At 39.7% G+C, this 23918-nt stretch overlaps 2 protein-coding genes across 2 annotated transcripts; both read right to left on the reverse strand.

Moving 5' to 3' along the window:
* Positions 1 to 4274: 4274 nt before the first annotated feature.
* Positions 4275 to 8869, reverse strand: CXCL9 (C-X-C motif chemokine ligand 9). Its single transcript, XM_045532840.1, has 4 exons — positions 8736 to 8869; positions 7469 to 7595; positions 6555 to 6639; positions 4275 to 5429 (listed from the first exon to the last, which is right to left on the reverse strand). Exons 1-4 carry the CDS (start codon positions 8797 to 8799, stop codon positions 5325 to 5327), a joined length of 381 nt encoding a protein of 126 aa, XP_045388796.1. The 5' UTR covers positions 8800 to 8869; the 3' UTR covers positions 4275 to 5324.
* A 9311-nt stretch (positions 8870 to 18180) lies between these two features.
* Positions 18181 to 20634, reverse strand: CXCL10 (C-X-C motif chemokine ligand 10). Its single transcript, XM_045532841.1, has 4 exons — positions 20469 to 20634; positions 19791 to 19917; positions 19468 to 19557; positions 18181 to 19002 (listed from the first exon to the last, which is right to left on the reverse strand). Exons 1-4 carry the CDS (start codon positions 20527 to 20529, stop codon positions 18984 to 18986), a joined length of 297 nt encoding a protein of 98 aa, XP_045388797.1. The 5' UTR covers positions 20530 to 20634; the 3' UTR covers positions 18181 to 18983.
* Positions 20635 to 23918: the final 3284 nt, after the last annotated feature.

Here is a 23918-nt window from a genome sequence, read left to right on the forward strand (position 1 = left end):
TAGGTTTTTGGCTGAGGCTCTACAATAAATGATAGATTAATAAAAGTACACATATTTATTTAATGTAAGTTTTATGTGACATGGGAGCCCTCGTAAGGAAATGAAGACCCAAAGAAGCAGTTTGAGCTGGGTGCTTTTATTAATTTTATTGCACAAAATTATGAAACCGTGGTAAGATGAAGGGGCTTGGGCTAGGGCAGTGAATCATGGAGATGTGACTAGGAAGATAAGGTTTAGTTTAACAAGGTTTGTTTGTACACATTTTTCTGCCTCAGTTCCCCATCTCTAGTGATAAGACTGTTTCCCTTTTACATGGGAGTTTTATTCCTGCTTTCAGGAAAGATGGAAAGACTGAGTGCCCTTCTTGCATCTTCTGTCTTACAAATGTCTTTAATTAAAAATAATCAATATGCTAAAGTGGCATATTTTGGAGCAGTGGGTTCTGAACTTCAAAATAAAAAAAATTGGATCATAAAATTCCATATCCATTTCTATATTTATTCTTGGATTGGAAAATTAGTTTTTCTTCTTTTTCTAATTCCCAAATGATTTTTAGCCAGAATTGAATTGTTCTAGAGCAGCAATCCCCAACCTTTTTGGCACCAGGGACCGTTTCATGGAAAACAATTTTTCTGCAGATGGGAGGGGGGAAGCTCAGGCGGTGATGCCAGCGATGACGAGGGGAGCAGCTGTAAATACAGATGACACTTTGCTTGCTCACTGCTCCTGAGTTTCATGGAAGACAATTTTTCCATGGACAGGGGTGGGGAGGCGGGGCGGCGGAGTTCTGCAGCCCTGTCGCTAACAGGATGTGGACCGCTGGTCCTCGCCCAGGGATTGGGGACCGAAGTTCTAGAGAAAGAAAATCTCATTTATACTTTAGCAAAAGAGACCTTGTTGTAATTATAAAAAATGGATCATAGTATCTGGATTCACATGGTTTCAGAAATTTTTTATTGAGGAGGCCTAAATAAGAGGCCTATTTAAAATTTCAATTTGCATAAGGATATTTAAATTTTATATGTATTTGGGGTACCTTTTGAGGCACAGGGTAGGATAGTCCAGATGGCAACTTGAGTACTAGCCATTAAGACTTTATTACAAGTAGTATGAAGGAGGAAGCTAGGCGAGTGAGGCTTCATCTGCATTTACAGCTGCTTCGTGTCACTCGTGTCACCGCATAAGCTCTGCCTCCTGTCAGATCAGCGGTGGCACTAGAATCTGCACGCGCATGCGAGGGATCTAGGTTGCCTGTTCCTTAAGGGAATCTAATGCCTGATGATCTGAAGTGGAGCTCAGGCAGTGATGCTAGTGCTGGGGAGTGGCTGCAAATACAGATTGTCATTCGCAGAGAGGTTTGACTGAGCAATAAATGCAATGCACTTGAATCATCCCGAAACCATCTCACCTGCCACCCCACCTACGGTCCGTGGAAAAATTGTCTTCCATTAAACCGGTCCTTGCTTGGTACCAGAAAGGTTAGGGACCACTGTTTTAAGTCACCAAGTCTGTGGTAATTCGTTATAACAACTCAAACTGTTTGAGACAAAGGCCTGATGTGATCTGACCCCACACTACCTCTCCCATCACCCTCCCCTTTGCCCACTCTGCCCCTTCCCTTAAGGCACCTCCCCCAGAAGACCCCCAACTGCTTTAAATACACCGAGCCCATCAATGAATGGATGGATGGATGAATAATCTCTAATATCTCTTCCAATTCTTCAACTGTATGATTTATTGAAGCAAGAACTTAAAATACCTTGGACATACACGGACAAAACTTACCTCAAAATAAGTGGCTAACGTGAATTCCTGTTGTTGTCTCTCTCATTAGAAACCAATGATATCGACTATGTTGGAAAAGCCAGGCGGGTGTCTGTCCTTTTCAAATTAAAATGTTGTTTTTAAAAATTGTTAGATTTGCCACTAGAGGGTGCTCATGCCTTTCCTTTTAATAAGAAAATTATCATGGTTTTTGACAAAATGACTATATGCAAACTCAAGAAACTGACACAGGAGAAATTTCAGCCCTTTTCAATGCTAATTTAATTTTTCATTGTTCTTTCTCCATCCACTCCCCCCACCACCTTTTTTCCAGCTTTTTTGTGAGTTTTGCTCCCAAGCCCATGTATTTCTTTCCTCCTTGTGGACAGTGAGAACTTTTGACCCTGCCTATGTACAAATCTATCAACCTCATGCTTACCAGGAACTAGTCCTACCACCTTTCTTTGATCTTTTTTAATCTTAAAACCACCACAGGCAAGTTTGGGTTGGTTTTTTTTTTTTTTTTTTGACTTGGTCTTGCTTTGTAGTTAGGACTAGAGTGCAGACAATAAAGAGAATGCTATTTCATTTGTAACTGAGTCTGATGATATAATCAGGAGAACATTACGGGGGAGGGGAGAGAGGTGTTCTGACCACTTTCACTTATTCCTTGAAAGAAGTTGTGGATTCTTAAGGACATCTCACCACAACTTTCAGCTAGTAAGTAGCAGGCCCCTGATCCCAATCCAGCTATCTCAGAATCCAGAATCTTAGTTCTTTCTGCAGTATCCTGCTGCCTCTCAGGTTAATTTGTGAGAATTCATGTTTACCATTAGCTGCTGTTACCTGTCCAAACATCACAGCTGTCTGACCTCTCAAGTGTACTTCAAGTGTACACGCCGATATTCTCAGTCCACTCTCAACCTTTCTTAAGAGACTCCACACTGCATAATGCCTCCAGCCCAAGTTTCCTAGTCTCTTAATAACTTATCCTATGTTTAAGTCACCACCATAACTACCTGAGGCTTTATATTTTTTTTCAGAGATGGGGTCTTGTTCTGTTGCCCAGGCTGAAGTGCATCATAGCTCACTGCAGCCTTGAACTCCCGGGCTCAAGCGATCCTCCTGCCTTAGCTGGGATTACAGGCCTGTGCCACCACACCCAGCAAGGCTTTCTAATATTTGAACATATACAATTTTAGGCGATAGAAAAGAATTAGGACATTTTGGGTTTCCTGGATGTATGTCTCATTGGAATAGTGTTACCTTTGAGGACTGGGAAATACATTGAATTCCACCTCTTATAAGGCAATGTTGTCATTTTCCATAGAAGGTTTTTCCTGTCCCCAACAAGCCCTTTAAAAGGCTTTCATGTGTTTATCTCAATTTATGTTACACCTATTTGAGATGAAAGCTAAAAAGTAAATAAGGACACGTGAGACTATCAAACATGCAATAGTTGAAGGGCATGTTCAAGACAAAAAAAATCAAAATTTTTTTCTGATCAATGGTCTATTTATTGATACCATTATCTCTTAAAAAAGAAAATATTTCAAAGTACAAGGTATATATGCCAATACTGGTTTGAACTTAAAAATTATTTGCTTTTAGAGTATACATGTATATATAAATGATAAATGATTATAGTGTGTGTGTGTATATTTACCCATAGATACTTAGTGAAAACGTGGTCTTTGGTTATTAGTTCTACACTGTCACTGTGAGATGCAAGGTAGCTGGGTTACAGACTTTCAAATTATGGAACACGTAGAATTTGACTTTTGGGTGGGATCACTACTGGGCGGCACTCAAAATCATCAATAGTAGGAGGGGTGACAAAATTTAGGAAAGTGAGTATAGGTTTACATTTCTGGCCAAAGATCTCCTACACAATTCACTGAACTTCCTCTCTAAGGAGGTTTCCAAGTCCTGCAGAGGCTAACTTGACACCCATCATCCCTCTACTGATAGAAATTGCTGCTCCCTCTGGCTCTTGGGAGCTCACTGCTCCTTTTCTGCATGAGAGCTGGTGTGGTAATTTATAATCACAATACAAACCCCGAAACAAGTTAAACCAAAATTCATACTTGCCTAAAATGAGTTTTCAAAGGATCTTGGTGGCTATCTTGTTAGATCATAGAAAATTGAGACTTGTCAGGAGTGGTACTGAAGAAAGTTTTGTATTGGGTGGGGAAAGGCTGGTCACTGGCTTATCTCCAAAGCCCTTTTTATTGTAAGATTCTGGTGATTCTAGGTGTCCTGTATAAATATACAGCCCAGGACACTCACAAGTGTTTTAAACATGTGCTGCTTCTTTGTTGGAGAAGCCAAGTTAACATCCTGTCCTAATAATACAGGATGTTGCATCATCCCCGGTCCCTGCGGTGCTGGTGGCCTGAGGACAATGAGTGAAAGAGGTTATGGGTTTGCCCATCATGGGCAGGAAACCGCCAGGGCCTCCCACCTGGAACAACTACCATCAAGAACTTATTGAAAACCTCATTCCACGGTATTATTAGGCACGGTGACAGATCCAGGGAGATCAGCTGTGGCCCCTGCTCTCAAGGAGCTGACAATCTGGGTGGAGAGCTAGGATAAACACCCCCAAATTAATTAGATAACTATTAAGTGCTCAGCCATGTGGTACTGAACACAAGTGAAATTAAGAGTTTTAAGATAATATGAGTGTCCAGAAAGGTTTTATTCAAGAGGCAGGATTTGAAGTGAGCCTTGAAGGCTAGACTGAGTGCAGACGGGTGGGGAGAAGCAAGCATTCCTGTGGGGTGTTGGGGAAAAGGTGAGAAAGGGGTAGACCGAGGCGGACGAGAGAACATGACGTGTGCACTGGAGCGAAGGCAGGCACTGAATCGTGGTAGGGTGGGGAAGAGCTGGCTTGAATGAAGCCAAGGGGAACAATAAGAAATACAGGGGCCATCCCGGGCAGGCAAGATGGAGTCACACAGCTTCAAATGCCAGGAAGGAGGCTCTGAAAGCCAAACAATGGTGATACCAGTGGTGACACCCACAAACAACCAGCACGGATCTCTCAGACACACTGTGTGTGAGGGGGGCAGGCTGATTCGAATGTAGATGCTGATGCCAAGGCAGCTTGGTGAGGTCCAGCTCAACTCCACACTGCTTGGCTGGCCAGCATGCTAACAGGCCAGGGGCTTACCGACACCTGCCTCGGAATACTCTCTGGAGGCTGCAGTTCTGTGGCCCAGCAAGCCTAAGGCTGTGTTCCCAGACAGCTGCTGTGTGTGGGATGTGGTTGTGTGTGCATCTGTCCAGATGTGGGTGTTATTGAGACTGTGGTCTTAATCACAGTGAAATTCAGCTGATTGGGGGTAGAGAACAAAGACAACCATAGCCTCTAACAATTCTTAACATTTGGATTTTTAAAATCAACTTTCTAGCTTTAGTTACAATTTCATAATAATGCTTTAAATTTTCTAATCAAATTAACAATCCTTTGTATTAGATGCCATCCCCTTTTGAAATTATTTCAGTATTATAACAAAACATTTTTAACACAAAATACTTGTTGGTAAAATGGTCTCTTATGTAGTCTTCTTTTGACGGGGACGTTGAGATTTTTTAACTTTCAGAATTTTCTTGTTTTTTTGATATTTTTTCCCTTTCTTTTGCTTTTTCTTTTGGCTGACCTGTGAGGAGATGGGGAGAAAAGGACAATGTTTCTGAATCTTACCATTTTTACTTCGCTTTATTATATTTGGACTCTCTTGCCTGGGGTCTATCTTTATCCCCAAAACCAGTATAGAGGTGCTTCATGCTCAGAGGGGATCCGCTTGACTCTCCTTACGTTGCTGACTTGGAGCAGGAGGTGACAGCCTCTAACTGGCCCCTTTGTCTATTCTCCTGGCTTGTCACTAACCTCCCCAACCTTGCTTCCCATCCGTCTGCCCCAACCACAACCCTAAGAGGCTGCTACTCTTATGATCTACTTTTTACCTATGAGGAGGCTAAGGCTTGGAGAGGGTGCCTTGCCCAAAGTCGGACAACTAGTATGTGGAAGAACCACTAGCCTGTCAGATTCGAGAACCCAATCTCCCAACCACATATGCTGTGGCCCTTTTCAAACCCAGATGCTCACTTAGCATGTCATGCCAGATTCTTCCCACTTGGTCCTGGTCCACTTTTCTACCTCAATACCACCCCTTCATGCCCTTTACACAGACTCCAGCCACATTCCTGAGGGCTCCCTGAACACAGCAAGCTCCCTCGGATTCTACTGTTTTGTCCTTCCTGGTCAATTACTTATCCTTCACGACCCAAATCAAATATCACCTGATCGGGGAAATCATCCTTAACATGTTCTTCCTCTCCTTCCCCACAGCAAAGTTAAGTACTCCTTCCTCTATAATCTTCAAGATTCTTGTACATACCTTTGTATTTCTCACGTTGTATCATAATTATTAGCATATGTACTACAGAAGGAAGGGACTATATCTCTTTACCTTTGTATACTCAGTGTCTACCATTCAATTTATTACATATTTATTGTACTGAGTAAGAAAGACAAGCTCCCTACCCTCACAGAACACACACAGTGGGGGACAGACAACCGATACTATATGCAGAAACATAATTTTGTTCTAGGAACAAAATAGAAGCACAAGAATATCAATGAAAAATGTATCTTTAAAAGAACTACACCGAATCTTGTCTTCTAATGTTAATTTCTAAAAGAAAGAAAATTTTGTTCCTCCTTTTCTTTTTTTTTTTTTTACTTCCCATATGTGCTATGTTCTTCCTTTTCACCAACCTACCTGTTTCTCCCACTGTTTCACCAATTCCTTCACATCTGCTGAATCTGGGTTTAGACATGTTTGATATCCATTCTTCATTGTAGCACTGCCAAGGAAATAGCAACAAGGTATTTTCCCCTTGTTTATAAATGCTTTTTTTTCAAAAATAATGAAAATCAGTATGAATTTCACTGAATTTTTCTAATGAAGCTACTTACTTAGGTATCAAAAGACTTAAAATATGCATATTGTTTAACCGAGCAATTCTAATCTCTAGAAATGTGTTAACAGGAAAGAATTAAAGACAAAATTTGGAAATAACCTACATTTCCAACAATAAGCATTGCTCATATAAATTGTAGTATATCCATATGAGGGAATACAATTTGGCCATTAAAAATGACATTAGCAACAAATGACATTATTAGAGAAGATTTACTGACATGAGAAAATGTCCATGATATAGTGTTAATGAAAAAGCAGATGACAAAACAGTATTTAGTGTATGATTTTGTGTGTATACATTATGTATATAAATAAATGTTTATATATTTTGTATCTATATGTACACACAAAGCAAATGAGGGGACTTGGAAGACTAGATACCAAAGGGTTAACAGTATTTGTCACTGGATGATAAGATTATAAATGATTTTTATTTTCTTCTTTTGTTACCCGCATTAATCATTTTCTAAAATAAACATGTTATTTTGCTAACATATCCGTCTTGGCTCCTAATCTACCAAAAATTCCTTGTTTGTTCCTTTTTTTTTTTTTTTTGAGAAGAAAAGGAAAGGAGCAGCCCAAATTTATGGAGGAGCTAACTATCTGCATTTTAAGTATATGTGTGGGCAAGCACTCTAAGGGTAAAATTCATACTAAATTTAATGTCCCTGCCAATATGGCACATGTGTGTTGGATGGATTTTTACTTACATGATTTCAGTTTTCTCGCAGGATGGGCTTGGGGCAAATTCTTTAAGGTCTTTCAAGGATTGTAGACGGACGGTCCCTGGGCTAGTGCTGATGCAGGAACAGCGTCTATTCCTCATTACTGGGGTTCCTAGTGGAAAGAAAAAGAGAACACATCGGTATAGGACAATGTCTCAATTTAGGCAATCCATCAAAATACATATTTGATTTAATCAGGATTATTGCTATCATTTACTGAGTGCCTGTAAATCATCACCACAAACTTTTAAAGTTGGTATTATCTCCATTTTATAGATAAGGAAGCTAAAGTTCAGATACACAAAGTAAAGAACAAAGTCATACAGCTTTTAGGGGGCAGGGGCAAGTTTTCAGCTCAGGTCTCTCTGAATCCAAAGGTGTTGCTCTGAATTACCGTACTTTATAACCTTAGGAGAAAAAGAGACTTTCACAATATTTAATAAATGCCTGTCACAGGTCAGACAAACAGATATTTAATTCATGTGTGCTATGCTGGTCAGTTTCTTAAGCAGCTGCCATTTATTATCTGCCTTTAGGGAATAGAATTGGTGCTGGTGTTGGACAGAAAGCACTACTGTAATAATCAATTACCATTTCCATTCTCATCCTCCTCTTCCCCACTGCCTTGCTTTTCAATAGTGTTTTAAACTTTTGAAAACCCTTTAAAATGTTATCTTTAAACCTTAACTTTAACATTCACACAACATATACTTACTTAGTACTTACTATATGCCATACGTTGTGTAGTAGGTAGAAAAGCATAACCACAGAGTTTCCATTTTACAGATGAGGAAATTGGGATCTAGAAAGGTTAGGTAATTTGCCCAAAGTAACAAGGTAGTTAGCAAACAGATTAGGGACAACCTTTCCGATTACTGATGAGATCTTTAATTGGTTAATTACAGACATACTTATCAATTACAGACATACTTATCAAGAAACGATATCAGGGAGAAGAAAATAATTTAGGAGACAGAGTGTTTCATCTCATTATCATGAAGTTTAACAAACATTTATTGAACTCTTACTAGGAATTCACATACCTAGACTATAAAGACTTGTGTTTGACTTGGCAGATCCAAGTTATAAACTTTGGATAATCAACCTTATCACTGAGAAGCTTTTATGAGTGACCAACATTACTTTCCAATGCATGCAGAACATTCACCTTTATATGGCGAATAAAGAGGCTTTTACAGAAAGTGATTACTTCTTTGACTTTGCTAACCTAATATAACTCAGAATCCCTTACCTTGAACTCCAATCAGAACCAGGAAGACGATGCCCAAGAGGAAAGGAATACCACTTTTCTTCATAGTGGTAGAATGGAGTTCTACTAAGTTATGCCTGTATTGAATTTCAAGGCTGAGAAATTCTTGAGAACATGATTTTGGGAATATTTATTTAGGAAATCCATTTCCCTCCTAAACTCTGATTGGCTGGCATCCTTAGCTGATCTAGCTAAACTGACCACAAACTTCATTGTGCTGGGGGAAACCCTACTCTCAAATCTGAGGGAATTTCTGAATGTTTTATTTCCATTTCACATAAATGGGTAGTTTATAGTAAGGGATGTGAAACCAGCAACACTGGTATCCTTTAGCACACTCACAGGTGCTAACCTTGCTGAAGAACAGGTTACATAATGAATATACTAATGCCATTCAACAAAGGTTAGAGATGCGGTTTCCAGATGGGACATATTAAAATCCAGGAAAGCAATACACATTTCAAATTCCCTTACTATTTAAGGCATATCCTTCTGTATCATATATGGCTACATTGATCTTATATTGCCCACCCAGAAATTTAAAGCACCTTAATTTCTTCATGGACCAGGTCATTTTCTGCTAGTGGTAAACTCATTTTATGTCACTGCTGCTGCCATTTGTTTTTGTTTTTAAAGTGTTTAGATTAGTTAGAATAGGGTTCAGCTGCAAATAAGAGACCCAAATTAACAGCAGCTGACTAAAACAGAAGCTTATTTCTCCCTGACAGAGCTAATTGGATCAGTACTCATAGGGTAGCTCTTTCCCATGAGGTCTTCCAGGTTCCTCCTATCTTGTTGATTTGCCACCATGTGTAGCTTGCTGTCCTCATGCACATGGCCAAAGGTGGCTTCCCGCCATGTCTAATTTCCAAGTATAGGATGGTGAGAAGGCACAAAAAGGGCATGTCCCTCCTTTTAAGACCCATCCCAGAAGGTGGACCCATCATTTTCCCTAACCTCCCATGGGGCAGATCTTTTATTCACACAGCCATACCTAGCTGCAGGGGAAGTTAAGAAGTGTGATCTTTATTCTGGTTGACCAGCTAGACTGGAGAGTCCATTACTATAAAACAATGTTTCTTATGGATTCCCCCCTTACTGCCCTGAAAAAAAATTTAAATTAACTGAAATCTAAATTAAATTAAATTTCTCCCTAAGGAGATAAATTAAATACTAAGAAATAAGATTTTGTTGGATAGGGTTGAACTTTGGAGGGCCACTAATCATTGAACTAAGATCGTTGTACAAGAACCAATTTTTGTTCCCTTGGGGAGTAATACCACCCCGACCCTCCATTGAGCATGCATACTGTAGAATAAGAGGAGAACAGATATTAGCATTTTATGTCACATCATGCACATTTTTTGACTGGTTTCTATAAGCATTATTAATGCTTAAATAGAATACTACACAATTCTTTTTGGAGAAAACGTGTGGTGACCTTTGATACAGCTTATTCATTTGCTTATCCTTAATTTTGGTAATGACTACGACCATGCATACGGTGGAGACAGGTCAGGTTCCAGCTTTGCTACTTAATGACTGGGTGCAAAATACTTAATTTCTGTGAGCTTCAGTTTCCTCACTGAGAAAACTATTACCGACCTCACAGGTTGTTACTATAAATGGCAACAATACATTGTCAACTGCAAAGCATCAGATAGAGCCAGTGGCTATTCTTTCCAGAAAAGAAAGGAGGATGGAAACTTCTTAGGATAAAAAGCAATGCCCAGCACAGTCTGCCCGCCCACTTTCCAGCCTCTTCTTGCACAGCTCCCGACTCCCATCACCCTGTCTTCCCGCAGTTCCCCAGAGGGACAGTGCTCCTTCCCATCGCACCGTTTCTGCTCATGCCGTTTCGCTGCCTGACCCCGCTGTGCTTGCCCCGCATCCCTACCCTCCTGCTTAGCAGTCCCATTCACCTTAGTTAGCCAGGAAAGCATCACTTCCTGGGAGCACCTCTCTGGGCCCCGGAGGGGATCAGGCTCCGCCACCACATGTTCTCAAGGCACCACGGGCCCGTCCTAGCTGAGCACGTATCCACGGCAATGTCACATTTACCCGCGACCCTGTGGTCATTTCTCCCTCCAGCAGGCGAGGACGTCCCGTGAGAGCCCATGTGTCAGCGCAGGGCCCGACCCCGCACCCGCACGGCTGCGTGCTCAAGCGCAGGTGCATGTGCGCACGGGAAGGCGCAGAGGCGCTCGGAGCTCACGCCCAGGTCTCGCGCGAGCGCTGCGCCACAGGCCCCGTGACCTCCCCGGGGCTTAAATGCGCGCACTGCGCATGCCCAGCCACGGGCTTCCAGAACTTTCTTCCGCGAGGACGTTACAGCCGGAGCTGTCGACGCTCGTGCTGCGACTGTGTGTGTCTGCTGCCTGTGCTGCTCTGGACAGCGTGGAGGAGAAGAACTTCGCCGGGAAAGGTAGTGTTGTCCCCTGGGCATCTCTCCTGTGTCCCAGCCCCCGACGCGGAGGCCGCTCCCGGGAGAGGGGAGGCTCGCTGAGGCGACGCCACGAGTGGGGCCCGTTTTGCAGACTCCACGCGAGGCCTGGGTTCTGGGTTGGGCGGGTGGGCACAGTGGCCCCAGGAGGGCCGGTCACTGGGCCCGCGAGCGTCCCTGGCTGCGTTCACTGGGACAAAGGCCCTTTGGCCAAGAGAAAGAAGTGCCGGGGTCAGATAGGAGGCACTTGAGGCCAGCTCTCATTTACCACCGGGAAGGAGCTAGTGGTCTCAGGTCACAGGCGGAACGGGAGGGCTTCTCGGGCCTGGCCCGGTCGAGTAAAGCTGGTCCTCCATGTCGAGGCGCCTCCGAACAGGCCCGGCCCCGGGAAGGAAGGCCGCGGCCGCTGCCCTCGGCTGAGGCCTGTGCAGGCGCTCGCTTCCTAGGCTTCGTTTTGGAAGTTTGCAAACTCTGGGGAAAAGCACGTTTTGAGAAAATGCCATCCGTACGGGTGTTTACGGCTACACGAGGCTTTTAGGAGAAAGGGAAACCTAGGAGAGGATATTGTGTAGGCGTTTCTCACGGTACTGGGAAAGGAGTCAAGGATGATCAGGATGTTGCAATCAACAGAGTTCCCAGTTCTGCTTTGGGCAAAGAGTTTTAACCTCTTGTGTATCAAAAAATTCCGGTTCTGTGTCCCGGAGGAACCAAATATTGATGGAATCCGGAAGAGCCTTACAGAGCTGGATTCTTAGTCTTCTCATGTGTTGCCCCAGCCTCCCCCTTCCATCTTTTTGGTTATAGAATCAGTATGATCTGTTTAATTATGTATGGAGCATGATTGAGTTTGTCACAGGGAAGGTAAGAGTCTTTTTACTTGTAAGAAGGGGAAGTTTCTCTCATAATGAAACCCCCAGGACTGTTTGAGTTTCTCGCAGTGTGGACTTCCCCTCCTTTCAGCAGCAGTTGCTGGTGTTAAAGGATGCTTACTTGAAAAGGGTTTATTTCTTGAAAGTCTCAGAAGCCCTGAATTCACATTCTGATTTTTCTTTTTCCCCTCTTCTCTCCCCATGCAGGGGGTCCCTCCTTCCTTCTAAAATATAATATGGCAAATTATCCGCAAGCCAATTATGGTGGTGGGGGGTTATATCATGTCTGCATCCAAGGTTGCTGAGAGAAAAGAATGAGTTCTACCTTTGCTAATCTTACTATCTAGCCTCCTGGTTTATATTTCTCATGTAAAGCTTAAGGAGTAGGTTAGATTGGTGAATAAACTTTTGAGAGAATGTCAGACTGTGATTTAAAGGACAGCTGTGGCCAAATGTTGGCAGTAACATGACATTTTTGCTCCGTGACTTTAGGCAAGTCAGCTTGTAGTCTGATGATGACATGTGATAATGGTCATTAAGAAGCTGCTGACCAGCCTGAAGAAACATTACCCTGAAAAGGAGAAAAGATTATTATATTTTTACTTTAAAATTACTATGTAAGTCATTTTACAAGAAGAAAATCCACATTCTTAAAGCCCTTCTTTTACTGTTTATCATTCATTTCAGTTCATTCATCAAACTATTATTATGATTTTAGACTCCTAGGACACAAATATGAAAAATATCTGTGCCCTCCAAGAGCTCACAGTTTAGTGGGAGAAAGCAAGATGTAGATTAACAATTAGTGTAGCATTGTTATGATAAAGGCTTATACAAAATAATTGAAGGTGCAGAGAAGTCCACGACCTTCGTTGGTGGGCTCAAACACAGCTATTTAAGGTAGGTCTGAAAGGGAGAAGTGGTTGGAATTTTTTACTAAAAGTTATTGGGGGAAAGTTGTTCTGACCAGGAGACATGAGAAGGTTTGCCAATTTCAGAAACTGCAAGTGCTTTGGCAAGGGTGGAGGATACAGTGAATAATGAGGAAGTGGTAAGAAATGACATGAAGAGATTTACACACACATGCTTATATGTACCTTTGACCCTTGTCACCAAACAAGCTTTAATCTTATTTTATGTAAATATTTCTTTGTAACTACACAGTTTATCTATTTTTTTAATGTTCTCTGTATTTCTAGTCTGTTTATTCCCAGTGCTGGGTATTTGAGTTGTTCTGATGTTTTGGTAATGCAGCAGTGCTTTTACTGTTTTGTTTTCTTTACAAAAAATAAAACCATTAGCTGGGCATGGTGGTGCATGCCTGTACGCCTGTCCCAGCTACTTGGGGGCAGAGGCAGGAGGATTACTTGAGCCCAGGAGTTTGAAATTGCAATGAATTATGATGACGCCGCCACTGTACTCTAGCCCAGGCAACAAGCAGGCAAGACCCTGTCTCCAAAAAAAAAAAAAAGCCTTGCTCTAAAAATGTTTCGTTCCATTGTCTGAGGATCACTATCAGCCAAGAGGATTGTATAAACTTTATTTACTGTAGTTTGTATTAAAATATAATAGTTGTTACTGGTTTTCAAATTATGAAACTGAATATGCATTTTCAAGCTGCATTTATCTCTCACTCCAAGATTCAAATGTATTTCTCTTGGTAGGAACAATGGTAGTGCTCCCAGGTAAAAATTGTGCTCTAACATTTGCAACTCATATTATGATGTCCACCATTGTGGGTATGTTCTTTCTATATTTTCTCCTCTAATATTATGGTATTTCTTAATTAGACTTTGTAGTTAATATTCTCATGTCATTTGTGAAACTACATTTGTTGTTACTTCAATTGTAAATTTTTATTTTGAATGATTTTGGCCCAAGTCGACATGATGTCATTACTTATACTTCCATTTTCCAAGAAATGAGTAATTCTAATTGAATTAGTTTTTGTTTTTATATTCCAAAGTGCACATAGGGTACTTCAGCGTCTGAGGATCGGTGACTTGGGATTTTAGTATTTCTGGTATTTTTTATCTCAATCCATCAATCCATTCTTTGTCTTCCAGCTAAATAATTGCATTCCTTAGCCCCAGAGGTATATTGAGCTATTTTCAGAGGTCTGCATCTGTGTATGGGTAGTACATGGTTGCAATATTGATTCTGTGATTCTTGCTTCCTGGCTAAGCTAAATTTCTGCATGCACCTTAAAAAGAGTTTCACTTCAAGCTGCATTACTCTGAGTAGACAACTACTTCAGGTTCTGCTTCCTTTGTCAAATCTTCCCTGAACACACCACAGCCCAAAGTCATCTCTCCCTTTCCTGAATAATTTTTACATTTCTTTTGACATTTATAATGTCAACTTTATTATCCTACTCCCTTTAGCATATTCGTTTCATGTAATGATTAGCATTAATAAGAATAGATGAGACAGCATGGATCCACATGCATTTCATTGATTTGTACTGACAACTGGTCATCAGGAGATAAAACTGCTTTGCAAGACCTAATTTCATTGGTATATATGCTTATATGCTTCCTTGTAACTGTAATCTAGGATTCGTTTCTGAGTTATCCTTATTTATTGCAAGGATGCCTTCCAGATTCCTCCCCAGAGCTTCTCCTAAGATGGAGCTAGCTAGACTATTTATTGTTCCACCCCTTCTTATGGTTGGATTTGTTACTGTGATGGTTTTTCTTAATAAAACATGATTAACAAAATAAGTGGTTCTGTTATCTAGGCAATTTAGAGTGGTACATTCATGTTTTAGTGTCAATTTTACTTTTTTTTACTATTGTAGATGTGTCCATTTGTTCACTTTGTATGTCAAATTTTATTTACATCAAACATGGTGAACTTTCTGTCCATGTATGTATGGGGTCATGTAGTATGATCATGTTATAAATCTCAGGGTGAAAACATCTTTTTCTGGGAAAATATATGGACCACTGTCATCAAAATGTTGCATCTGATCTAAGAATACTGGCCTCCCACAAAGAAGGGAGAATGGGAAAGGAAAAAAACATTTGTAATCTTGTCTCTTAATTTTGTCACACCATACTTAGTCAATTCACTGTTTCATATCAGAGCTTGATAATTGCCCAGCACTGTTCTTCATCTCTGATCTAACTTCCCTAAGAAAATGGATTTTTTTGTAAGTTATCTGTCTAGACTTTTCTTTCTCTCTGAGCTAGGATTCTGCATGAACCTTGTCTTCTGGCTTTTATAATTAAAATTGTTTTTAATTTCTGTTTGTGGCAGAGATAAGTACACTTTGCCTACAGTATCTAGCAGCAATTGAAATTAAGTCAGTATGACTTTTTCTGCACAAGGTAATGAGGACTTCATTTAAAATCCAGTATGTCACTTCCATCTTTCTTTTTTCCTGTCTTGGCAACCTTCTGTTGAGATAGAGGGAGACTATATTCCTGAGTTAGCAGAGAGGCCTTGTCAAACTATGTGGAACTTTATATGGGCAGGAAATAAACTTTCATTGTTTTAGGTCTTTAATATTTTGGGAGTTTGTTACTATAGTGTAATATAGCAATCTTATACATTATTTTTTGTGTATGTTTTGTAGCATGTATATAACTTATAAAAATATGTGTATTAATGGTGATGACATAGGATAGTATAGAAAGGCTTTCATGATCTAATTCCTATCTAATGTCATCTTCTTGATGAACCCATCAATTTTTACAGAATCCAACATCATTTTAACAATGTCCACACCTCTAACCATATAATCACATTCTTCCAGATTGAACACCCTATGCTGTCTCACACTTACATGTCTTTGTGCATGCTCTTTCCTCTAGTAGAATTCACTTTTCTCTTTCTACCTATCAGATACATATGTGTCTTTCAAATTCCAGATCAGCATCACTTTTTCCAGGAAAGGCTTCCTGATTTTCTCCTATTTTCTATGCACATTTGGAGTTTTTTCAGTCCATGGAATGACCTATTTACTTTGTCTCTGTCTTTATTAGTAAATTATAAACTGTTGATATAGTCATTTCTTATAACCTGGTTTATAGTAGGAATAAATAAATAATGAATTCTACTTTTAAACAGAGAATGATGTAAATCTCTGTTAACAACTTCCAGAAAATTCATTGACAGTCAGCTGAGGGTAAAACATGTGCAATGGTTTGAACGTGTCCCTTCCAAAATTCAGATGTTGCCAATGTGATAGTATTAAGAGGTTGGGCTTTTAAGAGATGATTAGGCCATAAGGGCTCCTCCCTCCTGAATGCAATTAGGTGCTCTTATGAGGGGGCTTCATAGAGGGAGTTTGTGCTCTCTTGCTCTTCTAGCATGTGAGGATGCAGCAAGAAGGCACTCACCAGATGGTGGCACCTTGATCTTGGACTTCCCAGCCTCCAGAACTGTGAGGAAGTAAATTCTCTTATTTAGAAATTGCCCAGTCTCAGATATATTTTTGTAGCAGCACAAAACAGAATAAGACAATAGGTGGCCTTTTGTATAGCTTTAGGAGGTCAGGAAAAAAAGAAAAATAAGAGGGCATAAAGGAGGGATTCTGCCACTTTACAGTTTTACTGTGATCTAGTTAAGGCTCCCGTAGTAATTATCGTATACTGTATTCCTTTGTCATATACCAAAATGTGGTAATTTTATTATTCTTCCATTTTGCTATGTGAAGTTGCTTTATATTCATGAAGACATCTCATAATTGGTAATATTCTGGAATTCTTTGTTTTTTTGCTATTTTTTTGCCTTTTTAATGTAAAGTAGAACATATGTTCAAAAAATGAAAATGTGTAGGTACAGATGAAAGAACAAACTCTCATGTACCCACCACGTAGGTAAAAAAAAATGACTTCATCATAGTCCAGGAGGCCCTATGCACTCCTCTCTGATCGCATTCCCTTTTCACCGTCCTAAATTATGTGTGAATCATATCCTTGTGTTTTATTTTTCACTGCATTTGTCTTTACTCCTAAATAAAATGTTAAGTTTGCCTGCTGTAAAACTTTATAATAAGTAGAATCATGTTGCATGTATTCTTCTGTGACATGCTTCTTTTTTGCAAGATTGTTTTTGAAATTCATCCATGTTGATGTGTATGGTTGTTTTTTTCACTGCTGTGTAATATTCTATTGAATAAACATACCCTAATTTACATATCCATTCATGGACATTTGGATTGTTTCCAGATTTTTGCTATTACAAACAATGCTGCTATAATATTCTTATACATGTCCTATGTAAGAATTTTTCTGTGGTATATTCATAGTAGTAGAATTGCTGGAACATGGGGTGTACCATGTTCAGCTTTATGAGATAATGCTGAACTGTTTTCCAGAGTAGTTAAAACTATTTTTTCTTTCATCAGCAGTGGAGGGGCATTCCTCCTTTACCCTACATCCTTGTTTGTAGTTGGTATTATCCAACTTAAAAATTTTTGCCAGTCTGGAGGTGTGAAATGGTATCCCATAATGATTTGAATGTGCATTTCTGTGATTGCAAGTGAGGTTGAACATCTTTTCATGTTAGGGTCTTGTGCCTTTTTCTTCTGTGAAATTCTTATTCACTTCTGTTTCTCATTTTTCAGCTGGTTTTCTGTCTTTTCCTTTTCTTATTCGTGGGAATTCTTTATGTATTCCAGATACTAATACTTTGTCAACTAGATGTATTGCAGGTATCTTCTTAGTAACTAATTGGATGTGGGACGGGAAGGAGAAGTAATAGTATAGAATTACTCCTAGGTTTCTGGTTTGGGGAACTGAGTGTGGATGATGGTACAATTAAACTAGGACATAGAATAGAAGAGGAGAAACATCTGGGAGAGAGGAGAATTAAGATATTTTGGAGCTTAAACTTCCTATCAGATACTGAGGTGGAGATGCGTCTCATAGAAATTTGGCTGTAGGTGTTTGAAGCTCAGGTCAGGCTCCATCTATCATGCCATATTAGCCCTGTAGGAATCTTATATGATGGGCCTCTCAGGAGGCTACAGTTAGAAGGAGTGTGGTAGTTCTCCAATTCATTTGTCCTCTATCCATCCCAACTTCTTCTCCAGGCCATAGATTGTCCAATCTAACCATTTTATGAAATAAATGTCCCAATCAAATGACCCACAAGACACTTCATCTTAGTTATAATTACTTTATTACCTTTTTGGGCTCTTAACAGTTAATCTTTCTTAATATTTTCAGGAAAACACATCATTTTTATTTTGAAAACCATCCAACACATTTGTCTTATATAACAATACACAGAGCGTATATCTAGATTAAAAATTTTTCCGATTACTCATTGATATGTAGTACCTAAATCACAAATTATTTTATGTACACTAAACACAATATATGAAATATGTACATCTAAGAATTCTTTGTACAGTCTTTCATTAAATAATAATATTTACACGTACATTTCCAGACATGTCTAGCTTCCTATATGTATTTGGAATTATGTGTAAGTAACCCCTGAAAGAATATGGGCCCCTTGGGAGAAGGACAGGATAGTAGAAATCCATGGAGTAAATAAAGACTGCTCTTTAAAAAGCAGGCTATGTTATCACTTTGATTGCATATCTTTTAGTTGTTTGAGAGTCTAAGAACTCTGATAAACCTAGAAGCAGAAAGATCCCTTAATAACCTTTGGGAGATAGGAAAGATGAGGAAGGTATCAGTAGCAGGGGTAGAACTTGGCACATTCTCTGTGTAGCACCTCAGCTTAGCTTATAGTGTAGTTCCAGGGATGATGAATCATCTACCTTCCTTTAGGAGGAGTAGCAGCTAATTTGGTGACTGTTGGTCGTCTTTTAGGGGAACTGCAAACTAGGAACAATTAGGGCTGGAGGTGTACTCTGTGTAGGAAAGTGGTGAGAGAAGCAGCCTCTCTACTGGCCCATCCTTATCAGCACTTGAGTGATTTTTCTTCTCTCTGGCTTTAAGGAGATCTTTTAGACCTGTAAGAAGAGAAAGGGGACATAAAAATGTGATACTCAGATTCTGGCTTCAGTCTGGGTTCTGCTTGGAACATACTGAGTTCAAAGATAACCCCAAGATCCTCAGGTAAAGGATGTGTTGAGCTTTCCTGCTGCTGCACAATTGTCGTGGATTACAGGGGCTACTTTTTTAGGCCAGGAAAGGCTTGGGCGAAATTTGGTCGCTGTGCTTGGATAGTTGTAGCCCTGCCTCAAGGTTGAAGTGACCTGCTGAAACTTCTGCACAGGTAATCAGGGTAACTTTAGATACTTTCCACACAAGATGATACCTCAGTATATAAATAAAGGGAAGTAGGGGAGGGTACATGAGGGTAACATATTTTAAAGCCAATGATACCATAGCAAAGCCCAGTGCAAATATTTCTAACTTCCCACGATTGCTGTTAACTTGCCGAAGAATTGCACTTTAGGAAATGGCAAACTTACCTTTGCCTGCTAACTGCTTTCAGCAAATTCTTGATGGCCTTAGATTCTGGATTCAGACATCTCTTCTCCCTCTTCTTTTTCATTGTGGCGCTATAGAAGTAAATGGGGTGAAAACATTTTAAACAATGTTGGGCCAATAAAACATGGAATATATAGTTCTGGAGTCAGGTATTTAAGTTTCACTCTGCATGTTTTCCCTTGCTGTACATTAGTTTTAGAATCACTGCAAACCCTTTACTGATCTTTTGCCATTATCATCAAATATTTAATACAGAATATGATTACAATGAGGAAGGTGATTCACCAGATAGGATTTTACTCACATGATCTCAACATGTGGACAAGATTGACTTGCAGGAATAATTTCAAGTTTTTCTAAGGACTTTGGATTAACAGGTTGATTACTAATCTTGATGCAGGTACAGCGCACAGTTCTAGAGAGAGGCATTCCTGCAGGAAAAGAGACAGGTACAGCAGGGAAGGTTAGTGCAGTGTTTCATTTTAGGTGTTTAACGTGGATTGGGTAGTATTTAACAGAACCTATATCCCCATATCATTGCATAGTCACTTAATCTGAGAGGGAAGGTATTCCATTGTAACATAGCTCTGAATAATTAAATAGTTGATTATCTGGAAAAAGATCACAGTTAATTGATTATAAAATCATATCCTTAAGCACAGTTCATGTGGTTAATTAAACTTAGGTAAAGAGGTATCTGTGTCTCATCCTGTCTCTCCTTGTTCCCTCGCATTTTCTCTCTCTGTCCTCTTTCTTCCCCATCTCTTCTGCCCTCCCTCCCTCTCTTTCTTCTCTCTTCCTTTCTTCTCTCTTCCTTTTATTCTAATTGTTTCTCTTCTGTGACCAGCAGGAAATCTCTGCTCATTTCCCTCTTATTTACAGGCATGCAATGAAATTTTTGCAAATACATTATTTCTGTATTTTAAAAATTTATACCCAGTCCTATTTCTCATTTTACAAATTATCCCTTGATGTTCCTTACCTTGAGTGCCACTCAGAGTCAGAAAGATGAGGCAGAAAATAAGAATGGCACTTTGGTTCATGGTGCTGAGACTGGGGATTCCTCTGCTGCAGGCTCAGACTATGTCAGAGCAGCTGGGGAGTGTCTCAGAAAACGTGGGGCTAGTATGCAATATTTATCTGCAAAGGCACTTTCCCTCCCTAACTCTGATTGGATAACATTACGGTTGACTCAGCAGAACCTGTGGGCTGTTCCTTGGGGAAGTCCCAAGTTGGAAAACTGAAGGTATTATTTGTATTTATTGTGGCCTCTGAGTTATGGAATTTCCCTTTGCCCACTTTTTTTCAGTGACAGTGAGTTGGGTTTCACTTTCCAAAACATGAACTGTTTTTTTTTTGTTTTTTTTTTTTTGAGACAGAGTCTCGCTCTGTTGCCTGGGCTAGAGTGAGTGCCATGGCGTCAGCCTAGCTCACAGCAACCTCAAACTCCTGGGCTTAAGCGATCCTTCTGCCTCAGCCTCCCGAGTAGCTGGGACTACAGGCATGTGCCACCATGCCCGGCTAATTTTTTCTATATATATTTTTAGCAGTTCATATAATTTCTTTCTATTTTTTTTAGTAGAGACTGGGTCTCGCTCTTGCTCAGGCTGGTCTCGAACTCCTGAGCTCAAGCGATCCACCTGCCTCGGCCTCCCAAGTGCTAGGATTACAAGCGTGAGCCACCGCGCCCGGCCAACTGTTTTTCAAGAAACAGTTTTTCATTGCACATACAAACATTTTTTAAAATGGAACTTTAATTCTCATTTTTCATAGCTGCAAAATAAAAATACCAACTTAACCCTTAAGTCAAGAGTCTTAAATCCAGTTTTTAAATGAGTATGCCTATTTTGTATCCATCTTAGTTGGCAACAGTAAGGCATGAATAAGAATATTTTACATTATTTACTTTATGGGTTTCATAAGTGTCATACTTTGTCATTTGATTACCATAGTAACCCTATGAAGAAGGTAAGAAAGTTATTTTCATTTTGTAGATGGATGAGGCGTCTTAGAGGTAAGAGTATTGTACAGTATTAGGTCATACGAAGGTTACCATCCGTTTATTTTTGCTATGATGCTTTTTCTCAACATTTATTTTAAACTTTTATAATTACTTGCAGAGGCTATTTTAAAAAATATTCTCAGTAATACAAATTTTTCATCTTTTGTAGATCTAATTTTTGGCAATAGCAAGTTGTATCTGATGATAAGGACAAGTGATTTAGCTGGGCAGTGCTCTTTGATCAAATACCATAAAGTAATAGGATTGGTCTTCTTAAACAAGGTGGAAGATATGGAGCTGGCAAGTTTTAAAGAATTCAGTGAATTCTTGGATCATTAGAATAAGTGAATAGCCCATGACATAGCTATTTTTGAGAAAACACTACTCATTTGAATATCCGATTTCTAGTGTGTTAAAACAAGTTTCATATCTTATAGCAGTCCCTGAATGAAAACATCATAAAGTGGCATCTAGAATGATGTGAAAAGAGGATCCATAGCTATCATAGGGTTATTGCAAAAAAACAAAGGATGCTTTCTGAGGAAATAAATTTAAAAGGGGGGGCATTAGTAGAGACAGACCTTGGGAGAACAGCTTGAGATAGGATGTTGAGACAACAAAGGTTGATTCAGGTTGGAGTTCAGCTCCAAGAGACTATTAAATGCAAAGCAAAAGAAAAAAGCATCAGCCAGTGAGCTGGTAACAATGATAACTGAAATTAGCACAGTTTCAGGTGGATGACAAATGGTGGCAATACTTGATTTCTTAGCATTCAGTGGTACTTGGCTAATAGCTCACGATAGATAACAGTAGAAAGCGTATGATACTGCTACAGTAGAACATGTGTTGGACCCGACAATGGAAATTCAGCGGTATCCAAGGGATATAGTGGTCCTTGGTTGTGTTCTTTGCAAGTTCATTGGCAACAGGGGATCTAAGATGAAACACTGGTTCCAAATGCAGGCATCACTCTGCAGTGGGAGATCTGAGGCAGATGATATTTGGAACCTAGGAAAGTATATGGGAAGTCTTTTCATAGTCAGCTAGGCTGCAGCAATGTATGGCTAGGCCTATGTTATTTTCATACTTTGGTTTAATTCTTTAGACATGGTATTCTTTAGTTCTTTGAACATATTTATAATAGCTGACTTAAAGTCTTTGTCTAGTAAGTCCGATGAGAAAATGCCTGGGTCTCCTGAGAAATAGTTTCTAGTGATTGCTTTTTAAATGTGTATGAGCCATACTTTTTCTTTGCATTTCTTATAATTTGTTGTTGAGACCTGAATATTTAAAATAATATAATGTGGCAACTATGGAAATCAGATTCCTCTCCTTAGAGTTTGCTGTTATTGCTGGTGGTGGTGATTTGTTTTGTTTAATGAATTTCCTGAGCTAATCCTGTAATGTCTTTATTCTTTATTGTGTGTAGTCACTGAAGGCTATGTTCACTCAGCTTAGTGTTCACCTAATGATTGGATTAAGATGGCCTTAAATGCTTTGAACCAATAAGTCTACTTTACTGAGGGGCTCTGTGTGTGTGTGTTAAGGTAGGCAATGCTCTGGCAAGCAGTTTACAATTCTGCCTTAGCCTCCATTTCCTGTTTGCACAGAACCTCAAGGTCAGTTTGCAGTGAGAGATTAGGGCCTTCTCAGGTCTTTTTCAGGATGTGTGCGTACCATCCCTGAAAATGTGGCCTTCTAGATTCCTTTTCAAAGTTCCCTGTATGCATCTTATTCCCTACTTTTTCTTCCTTTTAAATTTTTAGTCAGCCTCTTGTTAGACCCAACCGATTTGGTAATTGTAATTAACAATTGCTGCTGATTGTTTTCAGCAAACATCGTAAGGGTAGGGCTGTTCATACCAAGTGAGCTCTTGGTCAAATAAAGACAAGCTTTGAGAATGAAGCTTTTAAGGGAGAGTCTAGACAAGTCAAATAGTGATAATCATCTGGGGTTGGAGCTTTTGGGGAATTCCAAACCCATTCTGCTCCTCCATTGGCATCAAGGCTGCTTTTCAGAGCCACGTAGTTGTGAGGCTGTTAGTTTTCAAGGCTGCTGCAGAGCTGGGGATAGGAAAATGAGAATAGGACAGATGAAAAATGCCACAAACTGTCTATTTCTACCAAGATTCAGCTGTGGTTTTTTTTTAGGAATTCTTTGGATTGCTGTAAACCTTTGGCTAATTTCCAGAGATTTGAAACAGTTGGTTTTCACAAATTTTTTCCAGTATTCTTTTTGCTTTTATAGAGGAGCAGATTTTCAGGGATCCTTACTCCACCCATTCCTGAAGTTTTTTCTTCAGATTTATTTTTATGGTTCTTTTGGGGTAATTTATGTATTTTGAAATGCTCAAATCTTAAGTGTGCCATTAGATGAGTTTCACAAATACATACACTTGTATAACCTGAACTATCAAATTATAGAACATTA

The sequence above is a fragment of the Lemur catta genome, chromosome 19 (assembly GCF_020740605.2).
Source record: "Lemur catta isolate mLemCat1 chromosome 19, mLemCat1.pri, whole genome shotgun sequence".
In the NCBI taxonomy this organism is placed as follows: Eukaryota; Metazoa; Chordata; class Mammalia; order Primates; family Lemuridae; genus Lemur; species Lemur catta.